The 15,786-nt window shown below is 52.0% G+C and overlaps 1 protein-coding gene across 1 annotated transcript in view; it reads right to left on the reverse strand.

The window, feature by feature from the left end:
- The window catches only part of ANKMY1 (ankyrin repeat and MYND domain containing 1), a 38,411-nt gene extending 23,296 nt beyond the window's left edge, over positions 1–15,115 (reverse strand). Inside the window, exons 1-7 of the mRNA XM_081096023.1 lie at positions 15,061–15,115; positions 12,755–12,898; positions 9,098–9,570; positions 6,510–6,726; positions 5,963–6,127; positions 5,638–5,659; positions 1,667–2,012 (exon numbers count right to left, since the gene is read on the reverse strand). Of these exons, the coding sequence (XP_080952149.1) occupies positions 1,667–2,012; positions 5,638–5,659; positions 5,963–6,127; positions 6,510–6,726; positions 9,098–9,570; positions 12,755–12,898; positions 15,061–15,102 (1,409 nt within the window). The 5' untranslated portion in view covers positions 15,103–15,115. The remainder of the gene's footprint in view (positions 1–1,666; positions 2,013–5,637; positions 5,660–5,962; positions 6,128–6,509; positions 6,727–9,097; positions 9,571–12,754; positions 12,899–15,060) is intronic.
- Between the last annotated feature and the right edge of the window lie 671 nt (positions 15,116–15,786).

The raw sequence follows: 15,786 nt of genomic DNA on the forward strand, positions 1-15,786 counted from the left end.
ACATCTCTTATGGGGGGAAGATGGGCTGAGACCTGGGCTTGGGGGGCCCAGCTGGGTGGGCTTGGACAGCAGCACTGCTGGGTAAGGAGAAGGGCAGGGAGGAGAATGGCTGTGATGAGGAGCTGAGCCGGTGGTGAGAATGGCGGAGGGCATGAGCAGCACAGAACCAGGGTGGGGTGGGCAGGAGGACAGTAGAGAGACCAGGTCACTCTAGAGTGGTGGTTCTCAAACTTCCTGCTCTCGGGACCCCTTTCCACTCTTAACATTCTCTGAGGACTCCAAAGAGATTTTGTTTATGTGGATTCTATTCATCCATGTCTAATGTATTACACATTAAAACTGAGAATTTTTTAAATCTTCACTAATACATTTAAAAAGTAATAATAACAAAGCCATTGCATATTAACATGAAATATTTTTGTGGAGAATATGTATCTAGCTGCACCAGAACCCCCCAGAGGGATCCTCTGAGTGCTCCTGTGATGTCGGGACTTGGTCATGTGGACAGACTGCCTCACTGAGATCGTCCCCAGGTGGACATGTGTCATGAACAATATGTGGTGCATGCAAATGCTCCAAAATTCTAATTCCCACTTCAAAGCTGGGATACCATCACTGTCAACAGTGTCAACTGTCCTTAGAGTGAAAGCTAACTGTTAAGAGAGTGAATGACCGCCATGTGCCAGCCAATCATGCTGTCAACTAAACACGGTGGCCATGGGGAGGGCTGGTGACTGTATGCCACTCAAGTCATTCAAGTGCTTTCCCTCCAAAACCTTCCAACTGTGGTTTGAGGCAGTGTGCTTCAGGCATCCTCCCCACCTTGTCACACAGAATGTTAAGAGGCATGGACTCACAGTCAAGATGTAATAAATCAGCCCTAGCCGATTTGGCTCAGTGGATAGAGCGTCGGCCTGCGGACTGAAGGGTCCAAGATTCGATTCTGGTCAAGGGCAAATGCCTGGGTTGTAGGCTCAGTCCATTGTGCAGGAGGCAGCCAATCAATGACTCCCTCTCATCATTATGTTTCTATCTTTCTCTTCCTCTCCCTTCCTCTCTGAAATCAATAAAAATATTTTTTAAATGATGTAATAAATCAGTCATTTCTGTAGTGTCAGCAAGTGCAATTCTAAGTGAAACCAGCATTCTATTGTGCATGTGTTGCATAGGTAAAGAAATACACAATTGTCACCTGACCATGTCACGTGACCATCACACAACTGTCACACAAGTCACACGACTATCACACAGACTTAGGGTTACTATGAGAATCATTTCAACCTTGCAGATTCCCTGAAAGGGTCTGAGACACTCCAGGGGACATGGGACACAATTTGAGAACCACTGGTCTAGACTGTGAGGAGGGGGGCGGGGTACATCCATGCTGAGTGTATGGAGGTGATAGTGTGTGAACCCCTGTGTGGTGCCCACTGCCCATGTGCCAGTCTAGGACACACTCCTGGACTCCCTCCTGCCTGTCCCTCAGAAGCCATAGCCAGGCCCCCAGTACCAAGCCTCCAGAGAAGTCCCCCGCCCCAAGACCCTTAGAGATAAGGCACAGGCACTAGAAAACATCCCCTCCCAGGGGAGCAGGAAAGTGATGCTGAGCCTGTGACTCACCCTGACCGTGACCCTCGGCCCTGCTGCTCACACACCAGCCACCTACTTGGTCATGGTCCATGCCATCTGCCTCATGGTTCCTTTGTCAGAGGTGGCCTCAGTGGAGGGCACCTTGAGCATGCTGTAAGCCCTGGCGCTCTTCTCCAGCATATTCCATGACAACCTGATGGAGTAGTTCTGCACGCAGTGGTTAGACTCAAAGTTGGTCTCGGTGCTGCTGCACGGCGTGCACCGGTCCAAGCTCTCCAACACATCTTCCAGCTCCTGGCCCTGGTTGCTGATGCTGACGCTGCCCCTCGGCAATGTGGACTCCCACTTCTGGGGGCTGTCCCTCCAGATGCTGGACTTCGGGCTCTCTGAGACGGGTACCAAGTCATCATTGTAGGTTGAGTCTGAGTCACGGAATGCGAGGGAGGGGTAGTGACTAACTGAGAGTTTTTGAATTTCCTTTGGAAAGCACTAAAAAAACATATCATTAGAAGGAAAAAGATTAGCATGGCAACTCCATTAAACACCTTCTTTCCCAAGGATCTGTGCTCATGACCGAGAGCAGCCTTCACAGGACTTGGGCTGACAGTGCTGAGACAGTAGTGCCCACATGCCTCCCTACAACCCAGAGAGAGGCAGAAAATGCCTTGGAGGCCCCTCACACATACCTGAGCCATACAGCATCCACTAGCCACGCACAGTCACAGCACACAGAGCAAGACCCTTCCAACACCAGGCACATTAAGTATGAAGACATCAGAATGAGACCATAAGTGTCTCCTCACTGGCTACGCACTGAAGTGTCCACCAAGGGTCAGTAGCACCAATTCACCTCCCACAGGAATCCCCAATTTGGGGTGGGGTGAAGAAAACTTTATTCAGAGCAAACAGCTCTGTAGTGATACAGCACGGCTGTGAAAAACCACCACTATGAAGCCTAACCCAAGGACATGCAGTCAGTCTGCATTCTCTAGGGCAGTGGTCGCCAACCTTTCGGGCCTCATGGACCACCAGTGGTCTGCAGACCACTGGTTGGCGACCGCTGCTCTAATGGAAAGGGAAAGTGTGTTCTCCAAACCAGAGGGGAGTTGGCTTATAGAGAGACAGGAGTCCCCACCTCTGATCCCTGACTGATCCATCTTCATGCAAATGAGGACTCCAAATCCTTACAATCTGATTGGTCCAAAAGACACTGTCTTGATGGGTCAGAAATAAACTGCTCTGATTGGTCAGTGAAGATGACAGGGGCGGGGGAGGGGACACACAGAAGATTAATATAGCTCTGATTGGATTGGAATAGCCTCCGTCCTGTTGGTTGAAATAGGATTCCAGGAACTCCTCTGTAAGGGCTGGCTCAGATGGCAGAGACATGGTGCAGGCAGGCAGTTCGGTGCAGAGGCAGGTAATTGAGTGAAGGCTTCTATCTGACGTGCAGTTTATATGAAAGGACCCTGTGTGGAAATGGCTGCTAGGCTCTGATTTTGTTTGTTTGTTTGGTTTTTAGTTTGAGCCCAGTTAGCCACCAGGAGCCCATAGAAGTGGTAGGTCATGGATACATTAGATTAAATGATGTTAATAAAAGTAATTCCATCTTTAACATTTCCGTGTGGCTTCTAGAAAATTTTAAAATCAGCGGGGGGGGGGGGTGGGTAGAGGGTAACGTGGGGATAAGGACACATATGTAATATCTTAATCAATAAAAAATATATTAAAAAAAAGAAAATTTTAAAATCATACACGGGGCTCCCGCTGTAGCTCAGTGTGTTTCTGTGAGGTGACACTGTTCTTCATCTGGGCTTCAGAGGCTGCCTTCTCCAAGGACAGACCCCAGCCCAGCATCAGCATTGCCAGCAATGCACATTCCTGGGTCCCACCCCACACCCACTGAGGCAGAGATGCTGGGGGTGGGGCCCAGCCACCTGTGATTATTCTTTTCTGTAAATACTTGAGGTTTGGAGGCCTAGGAGTCTGTCTTGACTCCAGCCCTGTGATGCAAACCAGCTGCGACAGTGCATAAAGGTTGACATGGCCACGTTCCCACAGCGTCACCTACAAGGACAATCCTGCTCCAGGTGGCTCCACATTCACTCACGTTTGTGAGCCACTGTCCTTGGGGGCATGCAGGGGTCAAAAAGGAGCCTAACCCCACAGAGAGGAAAAACAGCCAGCTGGGAGAGAGGGAGGCACAAACCTTCGCCAACCACATGCAGCAAGCGAACCTATAAGTCCATTCTCGGGCGTCTTCATGAGTGAACTGGGGAAACTGAACACGGATGGTATCAGAAGACATTAGAAAATTCACTTGATTTTTAAAGCTGGGATAACAGTGTTTGTTGTTGTGTTAAAAAGAGAGAAGATGTGTCTTTAGCTAGTGGAGACACATAGGGAAGTCTTTATGGCTGAAGCCATCTGTGGGGAACCTACTCTAATGTGACACCAGCTAGGGCGTCAGGCCAGGGAGCACGGACGAGGGAAGATGAGCCACATGTCAGGGACTTTCATCTGGATGACAGATCCATAGAAGTTCATTGCACTGTGTTCTTTTGTAGTTATCTAATATTCTTCAGAATAAAAGTTTAAAAACAAAGGGAGTGATTTTTACAAGAATTTAAAGAATAGAATTAAAAGGCATTATGGGCCCAATTCCTTCATCAAGAATTAATTTACTCTGAGTGTATGAGGTCGCCTCTAGGTACCAGGTCCCTGAGGATGCTCAGCCCGTCCCCACTGCTCCTTCCTCTGCTGACTCCAGACTCCCCTGAGCCCACACCCCCTGGAGTGACTGTAGGGACCAAGCAACCCTGTCTGTCTGAGAGGCTGCCACTGAAGGCAACTCGGCACAAGAACAAGAATCACCACCACCTCTGTTCATGAGATCACTTTTGACCTTGAAAGTCAGTCGTTATTGTAGTGAACAACTTCTGACCAAGAAAAACTGAGGATATACACCCATGAGACATAAACTAATGCTGCTGTAAAAACAAAGCAGAAAGGACAGCTTTGGCTTCCAAACCCTCACTTCTGGTGTTTGGCCTGCGTTCTCATCAGTCCTGACTGCTGGTCACAGAGTGTCTGCAAACAGCCTGACCATGGTGCCCTTCAGAGCGAGCACAGAGGAACGGAGGAGGCCCAGAGGCTGAGCGTGTCTCCTGACACATCAGGGACCACAGGCAGGCCCTCCGGACAGAAGCCTAAGGCCACCTGGGTGGGAGGCCTCTCTCCCCTGCCTGCTGCACACTGGGCCTCTCAGGCAGTTGCTCTGGGCTCCTCCCCACACACGCCTCTCACCACCAGGTTGGGCTGGTGGCCTCTGAGCTCCCATGCAGGACTTGAACTTGAGAAGCGGAGTTAGAAGGAACATCTGGTCACCTGAGGAACTCTGTCTGTGGAGGGCACAGGATGGGCTGAGTAAATGCCTTTTCTGGAGAAAAAGCTTGAAGAGATTGGGAGGAGACGAGGGATGAATACAGACTCGTCGGGCCATGGGGACATTTTCCAGATTAACTTCACCAGCACCACACACACGAGGCCCAGGACCACAACAGGAAGAAGCCCTCAGCCCCTCCCAAGGCTTTCTTCGTGGATGTCGGGCTCAGTCCGCCTCTCATGGCTGACAATCAGGGTCCAGGGTCTGCTCCTAGGGGTGGGGACCTCCCTCTGTGGGTGTGGCCCCACTGCCCCGGCTCAGGAGATGTGGACACCAGGTCTGCCGACACCGCAGAGAACTGGCCCCTCCACTGCGACTTGTCCCTGAGTCTGGGCTGAAATGGGGGAGAAATGCCACCAAGCAGAAAGGAATCAGAGGTTCCACAACAAATAAAACACGGGCTGTCCTGTGACCCATTTCTGGGCATGGGCACGCACAACTTAACTATGGGGATTTCATCGCTGTGCCACCACCACAGAGGCACCTACACAGACCTAGATGGTACGACCCACTCACACCTGGGCAGAGTGGGTGTCCCCATCATAAACGCATCACCATTGATCAAACTGTCACCCCAAAAAACTGGAAGCAGGAGCTCAAACTAGCGCATTCAGACAGCACCACCTATAAGAGGAGGACCATGAGAGGGGTCTCAGGGCGCCAGCTGCTGTGTACGTGGCTGTAAGGACACGTCCCTCAGAGTCTGGGCAGCAAGCTCTGAACACCCTAGCGAGTGTGCAGGCTCTGTCCCTGCTTCCCGGCCGCGAGCCTTATGGTCTTCTCACCCATCTGAACCTGGTCCGTGTCGGGAGGGGAAGCTGGTGGGCAGCTGGGAAGACAGAGAGATGACGGTGGCAAATGGGAGCAGAGGGAAGGGGGTAGGTGGACGGTGGACACTGAGCCAGGCCGCTGGGGCCCATGGCTGACCTGGGGCTCGGGCACCGTCCTCTCGGCGATGTTGGGCCTGAAGGACGTGGCTGGGTAGTAGAGGAGGAAGCACATGTTGAGAGGCGTGAGGCCCTCATCCGTGCACTTGTTCACGTCAGCCCCGTTGTCCAGCAGCAGATTGATAATGTTAATGTGACAGTGAATCTGGGGGGAGAAGGCTGGTCTCACAAGGACAGCAGGCTCCCTCAGCCAGGGGCGAGCCGGGCATCTGATGCTCACATGGGACACAGCTTCCCCGAGTGAGGCCTCACGCCGGCCTGAACTCCGAGACAGAGACCTGAGCTCTAGCTTGGGCTGGGCAAGGGGCATCAAACATGTGACCGAGACATGTGACCAAGGCCTGTGCCCTCACCCTTTCCACTTGACCCCATACGTCCCACTTCGAGTCTGGGAGGACTGCAGCTTCTCCGAACGGAGAGGGAATGTCCCCCACCCACTCAGGGTGCCATCACCAGGGGCCTCAAGGGTCAGTGCTCCTGCAGGGCAACCCTGCAACAGACACAGCATGGGAAGGAGGGATGCTCACTGCGGCTGCAGCGAGCACCGTGTAGCCCCGTGCGTCGGCTACGTCAGGACTGGCAAGGTTGTCCCGCAGGATCCCATAAATCCAGTCGTAGTTCCCTTCCTCGGCCTTCAGGATCATCTCCTTGGCAAGCCGCTCCTTGGGGCCACGGCATGCAAAGCCACTCCGATCCCCCTCCAGGATGGCGCCCATGTTCCAGCTGGAGTGCTCCTTCTTGTTCCTGGCAACACAGGAGTTTCAGTGGACCCAATGCCGCCACCGAAGGGGCCATCCTGAGCCCTCCTTCCCACACTGCCTCTCCTCCTTCCAGGGCCCGGAACTGCCCAGCCCTCCTTCTTCCCCTCCCCTCAGCCACAGTCAGCGTGGATGTGGCACAGTGGTGGGACACACTGCCTGCAGGTGAAGATGCTCAGGCTAAGCATCTGCCCTGGGTGGCAGTGGCTGCAAGGAGCACACACACACAGGTCTGGCACTCAGCACCAAGCAACCACATCCCACCTCAGCCCTTTTGCGTTCCTATTTGAGTAGAGAACATGCAAGTCCCATGATCCATTTACCACACACACCGAAGCCTGTGTGCACAGAACCTCCTTCACAGTCAAGAACCTGTGGTTTCATGGTAGCTTCTTTACCCAATAGTCTTCAAAGACTGACTACGGGCTCAGCTGATATTTGCATGATGGATGAATCGATGCATCAATAGGTGAAGAAGCAAATGGATGGGTGGATGGGTTGATGGATATAAATGAATGGATGGGTGCATGGATGGATGGATGGATGGATGGATGGATGGATGGATGGATGGATGGATAAGTGAGTAGATGGATGGATGAATGGATGGATGGTTAGATGGATGGACAGATGGATGGATGGATGGATGGATGCATGGATGGATGGGTGGATGAGTGGGTGGATGGATGGATGAGTGGCTGGACGGTTAGATGGATGGACAGATGGATGGACGGATGGATGGATGGATGGGTGCATGAATAGATGCGTAAGTAGCTGCCGGGAGCCAGTCCATGCTTGCTGTTTCAAGGGACCTGGCATATATGGCATACTGTTCTTAATATGTTTGCTCACCTTCTTGGCACTATGTGTTTTAACCAAGGTCTCTGAGGAAGGTTGTTTCCCCAGGTAGGGATTTTCCCCTGAAGTTAGGGAGGGAATAAAACCTCTTAACTAAGTGCCAGGCAGGTAATTAATCACTTTAACTACGAACAATCATGCTTAAGCTACATAATCTTTACTCCCTGGAATGGAGATAAGAAACGCCCTAACCTTTGTAATAGAGATTAATAGGATTGAATCAACTGGTATAAATACAGATGTAACAAGACAGCAAGAGACAGAAAGAGAGACAGAAATTGGCACAGAACCTACACAGAACGTTCTCTAGAGACAGAAGAACTTCGCTGGAGAGAACATGGCAAAAGATCCTGGACAGAAACTGGCCTCAGAACCTAGAGACAGAACCTAGTGAGAGAACATGGCAAAAGATCCTGGACTGAACCTGACTACAGAAATTGGCAAGAGAACCTGACTAGAACCTGGTGACTGAACCTGGCTGGAGAACCTGGACAGAACCTGGCTGGAGAACCTAGCGAGGGAACATGGCTACAGAACCTGACTGGAGAACCTGGAGAACCTGGCTGGAGAACCTAGCAAGAGACCATGGACACAGAACCTGGCTGGAGATCCTAAACAGAACTTCGCTGGAGATCCAGACCAGAACTTGGCTGGAGATCCTGGCTAGGCTGCTGATCAACTGAACGCTATCTCCGTGTCATTCCTTCTTCGCCGACTCCGTCCACACCTTTGGGGACCCCTGGACCCGCTGGGGTTGGACCCCAGCAAGTAGCCGCTTGTGCTCACAAACATTCATTCTAAAACAGTTTAGTGATATCTGAAGACAATATTTAAGAAAGGGATTAGAATATTGAAATTTTTACTTAAGAAATCAGTTTCCCTTTGGTGCTGCTAACTATGGCAGGGCTGTGGGGTGGGGGAGCCTTTGGAGACCAGCGGAGCAGCTCTGTCTTTTTCTGGCTATCTTTGGAGAAGCCAGAGGCCTGGCCAGCCCCCAGCCCACTCTTGCCCTGCTCCCCCATCCTTGGCTCTCTGGCCAGATCCATATTAAGACATCATGGTAATAACAGTCCCTTCTCTTTGTGTGGACCTTGTGCAGAGACTTGACCATCTACTCACAGGCCGGACCCTGTGCAGGTGCGCAGATGTGGGGCACTAGCTCTGACCTAAGCAGAGGAAACATGCACAAGGTCCCAGCACCAGAATGTGGCTCAGCCCCATGGGATCAGGAGTTGACCCTCTTCCATGCCCTGGCTCGGCTCTCACTAAGCAGACTCCCCCGCAGTAGGCCAGCAGATCCCCCACCCCCACAGCCCTCCCAGGCATGTCCCAGCCCACAAGCCCTGGCACCGGCCATCCCTCCCACTCATCATTGGGCTGAGCCAGTCCGTTAAAAAAAAAAAAAAAAAAAAAGCCTATTTATGTCAACCTGACAAAGACCCGAGGCGCCAGGGCCATCAGGAGCGGACCCCCAGACATCGCCGAATGGCAGCCCTGATTACCTGAACTTGTAAGTGTGTTTTTGGATTTTGACCATCAAAGGGGTCTCATTTTTGATGAACCATGGTTCTCCCTCCTCAACAAATGGAGGAATATCATGCAGGAAGATCCGGGAGTCCAAGTCTCTTCGGAAAGAGCGGGTAATGGGCATGTGGGTGTTGTCAGTGGAGTAGAGGTACACATCCGGGGACAGAGTCAGGTCGTCGTTCAGCAGGAACTGCTTGTAGTCATAGAAAAACGGGTCCCGCTCCTCCTGCAGGTCCCAGTGCATGGTCTCCTCCTCAGAGAGGCTGATTCTGGCGGGGGAGTGCGTGAGGAAGCCCTCGAACTCGGGGTAGCTGCTGATGGAGACGCTGCAGGGTATTTCCGTGCACAGCTTGATCAGGTGCTCCCGGAACCACAGCCCCACTTCCTGGCTGCCGTCGGGGTAGGTCTCGATGCCCGGCCCAAACCGCTCGTCTGCTTTGTACAGCCCCTGAAAAACAAGTCCCGCCAGGGCAGAGGGAGGACTCAGCAGGGCTGTCGACTCTGCCACCCGTTTCTTAAAATCAAAAGAAGAAATGTCTTCATTTCCTCAACAAATATCCATTGAGGCTTCCCGTGTCCCAGGTACAGGGACCTACAGCAAATGTGTAAACACAGACACCTCGGTGGAGGATCTGGTGGTCAGGGGTGGACGGGTCCTTTATCGGAAAGTGGGGACATGACCAGGGGTCTCAAGGTGGAAGTGTGTGTGGGATGTCAGGAGGGGCCCATTTCAGGGAACCCCCTGCAGCTCTAACACTGGGGGCCCAGCCCAGGTGCTCCAGCAGCGTGTGGGTGAGGCGCCAGGCTCCGGGTCAGACAGGCCCCAGCAGATGTGAATGAGGAGGAGGAGGAGCTGATCCTTGCTGCCCATAAATCTGGCAGAATGCAGCAATTCCTGGGCCTTTCTGAATGCTTCCACCAGGTATGGAGTCAGAACAGCCAGGAAGAACAGATGAGAAACTATGAGTGACAATACAGCCCCCAGGACAAGGGAGCCTGGCCGCACGGTTCCCTGCAGGGCACGCAGAGAAAGACTCAGTTCCCAGGGACCTGGTCTTTCCTGCGATGGCGGGATGGATATCTGGAGGTTGTGGGAGGGCAGAGGAATTTTTATGAGGAAGTATCCTGTCATCAGAGCTATAATCACAAATGTAGACTCTGCCAATCACCCGATGGTTAAATAAGGATGGTGTGCCCACAGATGCTACTTCCTGCAGGCTTTAAGTTTTCTGGTCTTGGTATGTGTTGTCAGCCAATGGTCACTGGTGCCCATTCAAGGACAACAGGAATCCCAAATGTGGGGTGCAAAGAAGAAGGACACTTTATGCAGGCTGTGATCTGCTCTGTTCCAAGCAGGCCAGGAAAACGCATTCTTTGGTGGAAAGGGGAAGTGCTTCCCAGAGGTAGAGGGGACTTGGCTTTTACAGACAGAAGTCCCCGCCCTTGGCCCCTGACTGGTCTGTCCTCTTGCAAATAAGGACTCCAATTGCTTGCGCTTTGATTGGTTCAAAAGGCACTTTCCTGATTGGACAGAATGGAGCTGCTCTGATGGGTCAGTGAAGATGTTGATGGGGATATAGCTGCACTGCTCCATTTGAATGGGGCAAGCCTCCGTCCTACTGGTTGAAATAGGATTCCAGGACTCCTCTATAAGGGCTGGCTCAGATGGCAGAAACAGTGCAGGCAGGCATTCAGTGTAGAGGCTTCTCCCTGAAGTGCAGATTGCATGAGACGCTTCTGTGTAGAAATGACTGCTTGGCTCTGTTTTGTTGTGTGTATTTTTAAATTTGAGCCCAGTTAGCTACCAGGAGCCCTACTTAGCCCTACTTACCATCTGCTTTCTCGGTGTCCACATGGTTTACTTTTTTTTAATTCTTATTTTTTGTTAATCCTCACCTAAGGATATTTTTTCCATTGCTTTTGCAGAGAAGGGAAGGCGGGAGGGAAGGAAAGAGAGAGAAACATTGATGTGACACATCAATTGGTTGCGTCCTGTACACGCCCTGACTGGGGGCAGGGAGCGAACCTGCAACCGAGTTATGTGCCCTTGACTGGGAGTTGAACCCTACACCCTCAGGTTGACACTCTAACCACTGAGCTACCAGCCAGGGCCGCAGTGTTTATTTCTGAGCAAAGAATCTTCTAGGAAATCATTCTAAAGGTCACCAGCAAACATGGCAGGATCCGTGAGCAGGCCATGACCTCAGCACTGTCTGGAGGCCAAGTTCATGCTGCCATCCATCCCTCAAGACTGCAAGAAATGAGGGATTATGTGCTGCCCTGAGGAGAGGGGGCAGGAATATGTATGCATATTTGCTGAAATTTTGTAGGTGCAAAGATAAAACATCAGCAATGACAAGGGAGGGTTCAGAATGTTAGAGTTCAGGATGTTAGAGAAAAGCGTACTCCTCTGGGTGGACCCGTTTGCTAGATTTGACTAGGAAAATAGCAGTTTTGTACATAATTACAAAACTAAATTAAAGCAAGATTTAACAATAGACTCTTAAGCCATGAAAGCAAAATAGCACACGTGAATGTGGCTCTATATCCAGTGGTGGATTGGCCCCAGAAAGGAATCCTCCCATGGGATTTGACCCTGGTGGGACAGGCCGGGGGACAAAAGGAAGGCCAAGGAATCTTGAGTTCATCACAACCATGATGGTGGTAGTGATGCTATGTTGTTATCCTGAAACCATTACAGATATTTTATGAGATTAAGCAAATGAGAAATTTTGTTAATAGTTAGAAACTGAGATTGTTAGGACTAAGAGAAATGTAGGCAGACACAGTAGCAGAGCTGTGAGTGAAAGCCCCACCCTCCTACACTGCAGCTGGAAATATTAGGAAAAATGGGGGATGTCTTTTCTCGTCAAGGAATATATTTTTGCCCTAGCCAGTTTGCTAAGTGGTTAGAGCACCAGCCCTGGGACTGAAGGGCTGCAGGTTTGATTCTGGTCCAGGGCACATACCTTGGTTGTAGGCTCAATCTCCAGCTCCAGTTGGGGCATGTGTAGAAGGCAGCCAATCAATGTGTCTCTCTCAAGTCGTTTCTCTCTCTCTGTCTTTCCCCCTCCCTTCCACTCTAAAAACCAGTGGGGGAAAAACAGCCTTGGGTGAAGATTAACAAAGAAAAGAAAAAAAAGAAAAGAAATGTACTTCTAGATCTACTACTGAAAAGGCCTAAAAATAACAACCACCCAACAAGGCAGTAATGAGCACCCAGACTGTGGTTCCTAAACACTGTGTCCCACTAAAGGGACCACACTCCCTAGACAAACAGTCAATTCTGGTCCAGGGTGGGAGATGCATGAAGGAACTTGGAACTACTTGTCACCGCAGAAAGCGAGAAAATGACCCAAACCTGCAGGAACTGTGTCAAAATCACAAGAGCTAAACCATAGAGGCTCTGCCTGACCAAAGGTGGGACAATCTGGGTATCAAATAGCATAATAACAGCAAGGGATTGAAATATATCAACTATGTTAAAATCCATGAGTTTATGAAGATACTAAAAACATTAACCATCATTGGCCACCTGAAGGGTGTAAAGAAATGGATTTAAGGTGTCCTGTTCCCACCTGCACATGCAGCAGCCCCGCCCCTCACCCACACCCAGAGCCCCATCCCCTCACCTGGAAGAGCCTTGTCTTCATGAACATAGTGCCGTAGCCTTCTCGGTAGCTGAGGTAAAACATGCCAGTGAAACTGGAGCCGTCTGGCCACATGTAGGTGCCGAAGCCATGGCGGTGGTCCCGGTAAAACTGCCCATGGTAGGACTGTGGACAAAAAGCTCTGTGACACGCATGTCTGAGAGCTGCCCCTCACCACCCAGACCCCTACAGGACCGCTCCCGGCTGAGCCACCATGTCTGGCCAGCATGGATGGGGACCAATGGGGTTACAAACTCATGGCGTGCCTGGCCACAGGGTCCTCTTCAAGTTCGGTGGCCAATGTGACAGAGCTTAGTCACCCAAATCAGGCACAGGGGGTGCCAGGCGGTTAGTCCCCCAATGGCCACGCTCCCTCCTGCCTGGCTCAAGTGAGGGAGTGGGGGAGGTGTCAGAACTGCCCAGACATCCTGAGTCAGGAAGGGGGAGGCCATGATGGGGTCAGTGCCCACCCTGGGTTTAGGCAGAACCTGTGTCCCCTCAGGAGCTCTTGCCTGGGCTCAGCTCTCATCTTATCTGGCCTCCACTCAGCTTCACAGACAGCAGGCTGGCCCAGGGAGTGGGGGGCTGTCAGCCTCCGGCTCACCCATGTGGCCCTAGGGGGAGGGGTGTGGGCTCTGACTAAGAACATGGATGTGGCTTTGATTTAAAACTCCTCCATGGATGGGGGCCTCTGTTTGTGTTAGGGGCGGGGCTATCAGAGCCGGCCCTCCAATGGGACCCCGGAAGGAACAGAGAATGTGAGGTCCAATTGCCAGACTCGACTGTCATGTGTGTCAGACGGTTGCCTTCTGCACCAGAGGCGGGCTGGACAGCACTCAGTCGACTGTCGGTGCTCTGCACAAAGGGGATGCACTATTGCCTGCTTCCTGTCCCTTTTCTTTCCTCTAGCAACTGAGATGTCACCCCATTCATTTGTCAATGGACTGACCCTACCTTCATCCCCCACACATGTGACCATGCCTGGCCAGCCAGAGGACTCCAGTCCTAGCCTTGATTTGGGTTTGACCACAGGACCCATCCCCAAGCCAGACCAGGGTCCTGCTGGGGTTTTTCTTCTCTTCCAGGAGTTCATGATGCCACCCCTGTGGGCTTGCCAGATGGTGGAAGATAAGTCTTTCCCCCCTCCACTCTATAAAAATGGGGAGAGAAAGGGCCTGGTGGGTCATTAGAACCCTGGACCCAGCCACACAGAGGACTACGGGACCCCTGTGATGGGCTTCCAGTTACAAGAGCCAACAGGCCCTTTTCGTTTCAACCAGGTCTAATTGGGGGTCTACTGCTTACTCCTCCTGAGTCTGGCAGGGCCAGACACTGATGAGCAGAGAGGCCCTCGGCTGGGGACCGCCTGCCTTCCACTATCATTCCATATGTACGATGATGTGGGGAGTATCAGAGTCCATTCAACTGAAGAGTAAAAACCTACGCTGCACACTGTTTGTGTAGGACTGTGGGGCATTTAACTATCAGCATGAAAGGATTCTGACCACACCCAGCACTGGGCCATGTCCCCATGCTTCCATCCACCCCTCCTCGGGCCCCTGCACAGACCTAGGGCCTCATCTGACCAGCAGAGCGGACGTGCTCCGTCCTGTTCTTTCAATACAGTTAACGTGTTCAAGGAAACTGCTGGAGAGTGGCGCACCCTCTGCCTCCTGGCCTCTGGCTCACAAGCCTCCGTGGCTGTACGAGCATCTGCTTGGTGGACCCGGAGGTCCCTGCCAGGCCCCTGCTGTGCTCTCCCTCCACAGGGAGAACCTGGCATTGGAAGGACAGGTTGATGTACCCAAACCTCCCACCACCGTGAGAGGGCAGTCTGACCCCTGCACACCACAATGTCAGTTAAAAGAGAAATCGGCTAAGAACTAAGAAACAAAAAAAAAAGGAGACATATGTAATACTCTTTGTAATACTTTAAGCATTAAAACAAAAGAAAAAAATACATATTTTAAAAAAAGAACTAAGAAACAAATTTGAACAGGAGTCAGTGCTCGAGTCATGAATGTCCTGGTGACCCCCGCTCAAAGGCAGAAACTCAGCATGGGCTCAGGTCCCTGCCTGCCTGCCACTGTCCTGGTCACAGGAGATCTGGAGGCTCCTACAATCTTGGGGCACATCCCAGGCATCTCTTGGATAGGAAAAATGTTAGCCTGGCATCCCTTCTGTTGCTGGACCATGAGTTCACATCACACCCCTCTCAGAAGAAGAGAGATGGGCCCTGGTGGCTGAGCCCTGGGCCAGGAGGGAAGGAAGCATTGGAAGCCAGTTACCTCACCCGTAGGCCACGAGAATTCTCCATACCCCAGCTTCATGTCCAGCCCGAAATGCCCTCGGTAGACGCAGCCATCCTGCCACTCCTGCACACCTTGGACCAGCTGGATGTAGGTCTCCTTCAGGTCCTGCTCCCTAAAGGGGGCCTGGGGCTCCTCCTCCTCCTCCTCCTCCTCCTCCTCCGGGGCCTCTGGCATGTTCCTGGCGGCATGAAGGGCAGCAAGAGGGAAGAGCCGAACTGGCCAGAGGTCTTCAGAGTGACTGTGTGCCGAGAACTGCACCCTACACACCGCACCTCCCAACAACCCCAAGGCAAAGGCTGTTGGTATCCTCATTCTCCAGAAAGGGAAACTGAGGCAGAGGGGGTACAGTGATTGCCCAGGAAGTGGAAAGTACTGTAAGGCTGTCTAACAAGGGTAATGGCGTGCAGCATCCACCCAGAGCTGGGCAGACACTGGTGGACCAATGGAACAGGCTAAGCAAGGAGAGGGAGCTTCGGGTCAAGGGATGATCCAAGAGCAACTCGAGGGGCAGCAATGGACCCCTCAGAGGAAGGGCAGATGCAGGGGTGGATGGACCCTTAGCAGAGGCAGAGAATGTGTGCCTGGGTGGGCTTGCCTCTTTCCTGTTCTTGCTATCTAAAAGTACAATCCTGATTCAAAGGTGTACCCAGCCTCACCCAGCACACACACACCCTCTCTGCCTCCCTCCCCCCTCTAAAGGCC

Source organism: Myotis nattereri, assembly GCF_964212035.1.
Source record: "Myotis nattereri genome assembly, chromosome: 7".
NCBI lineage: Eukaryota > Metazoa > Chordata > Mammalia > Chiroptera > Vespertilionidae > Myotis > Myotis nattereri.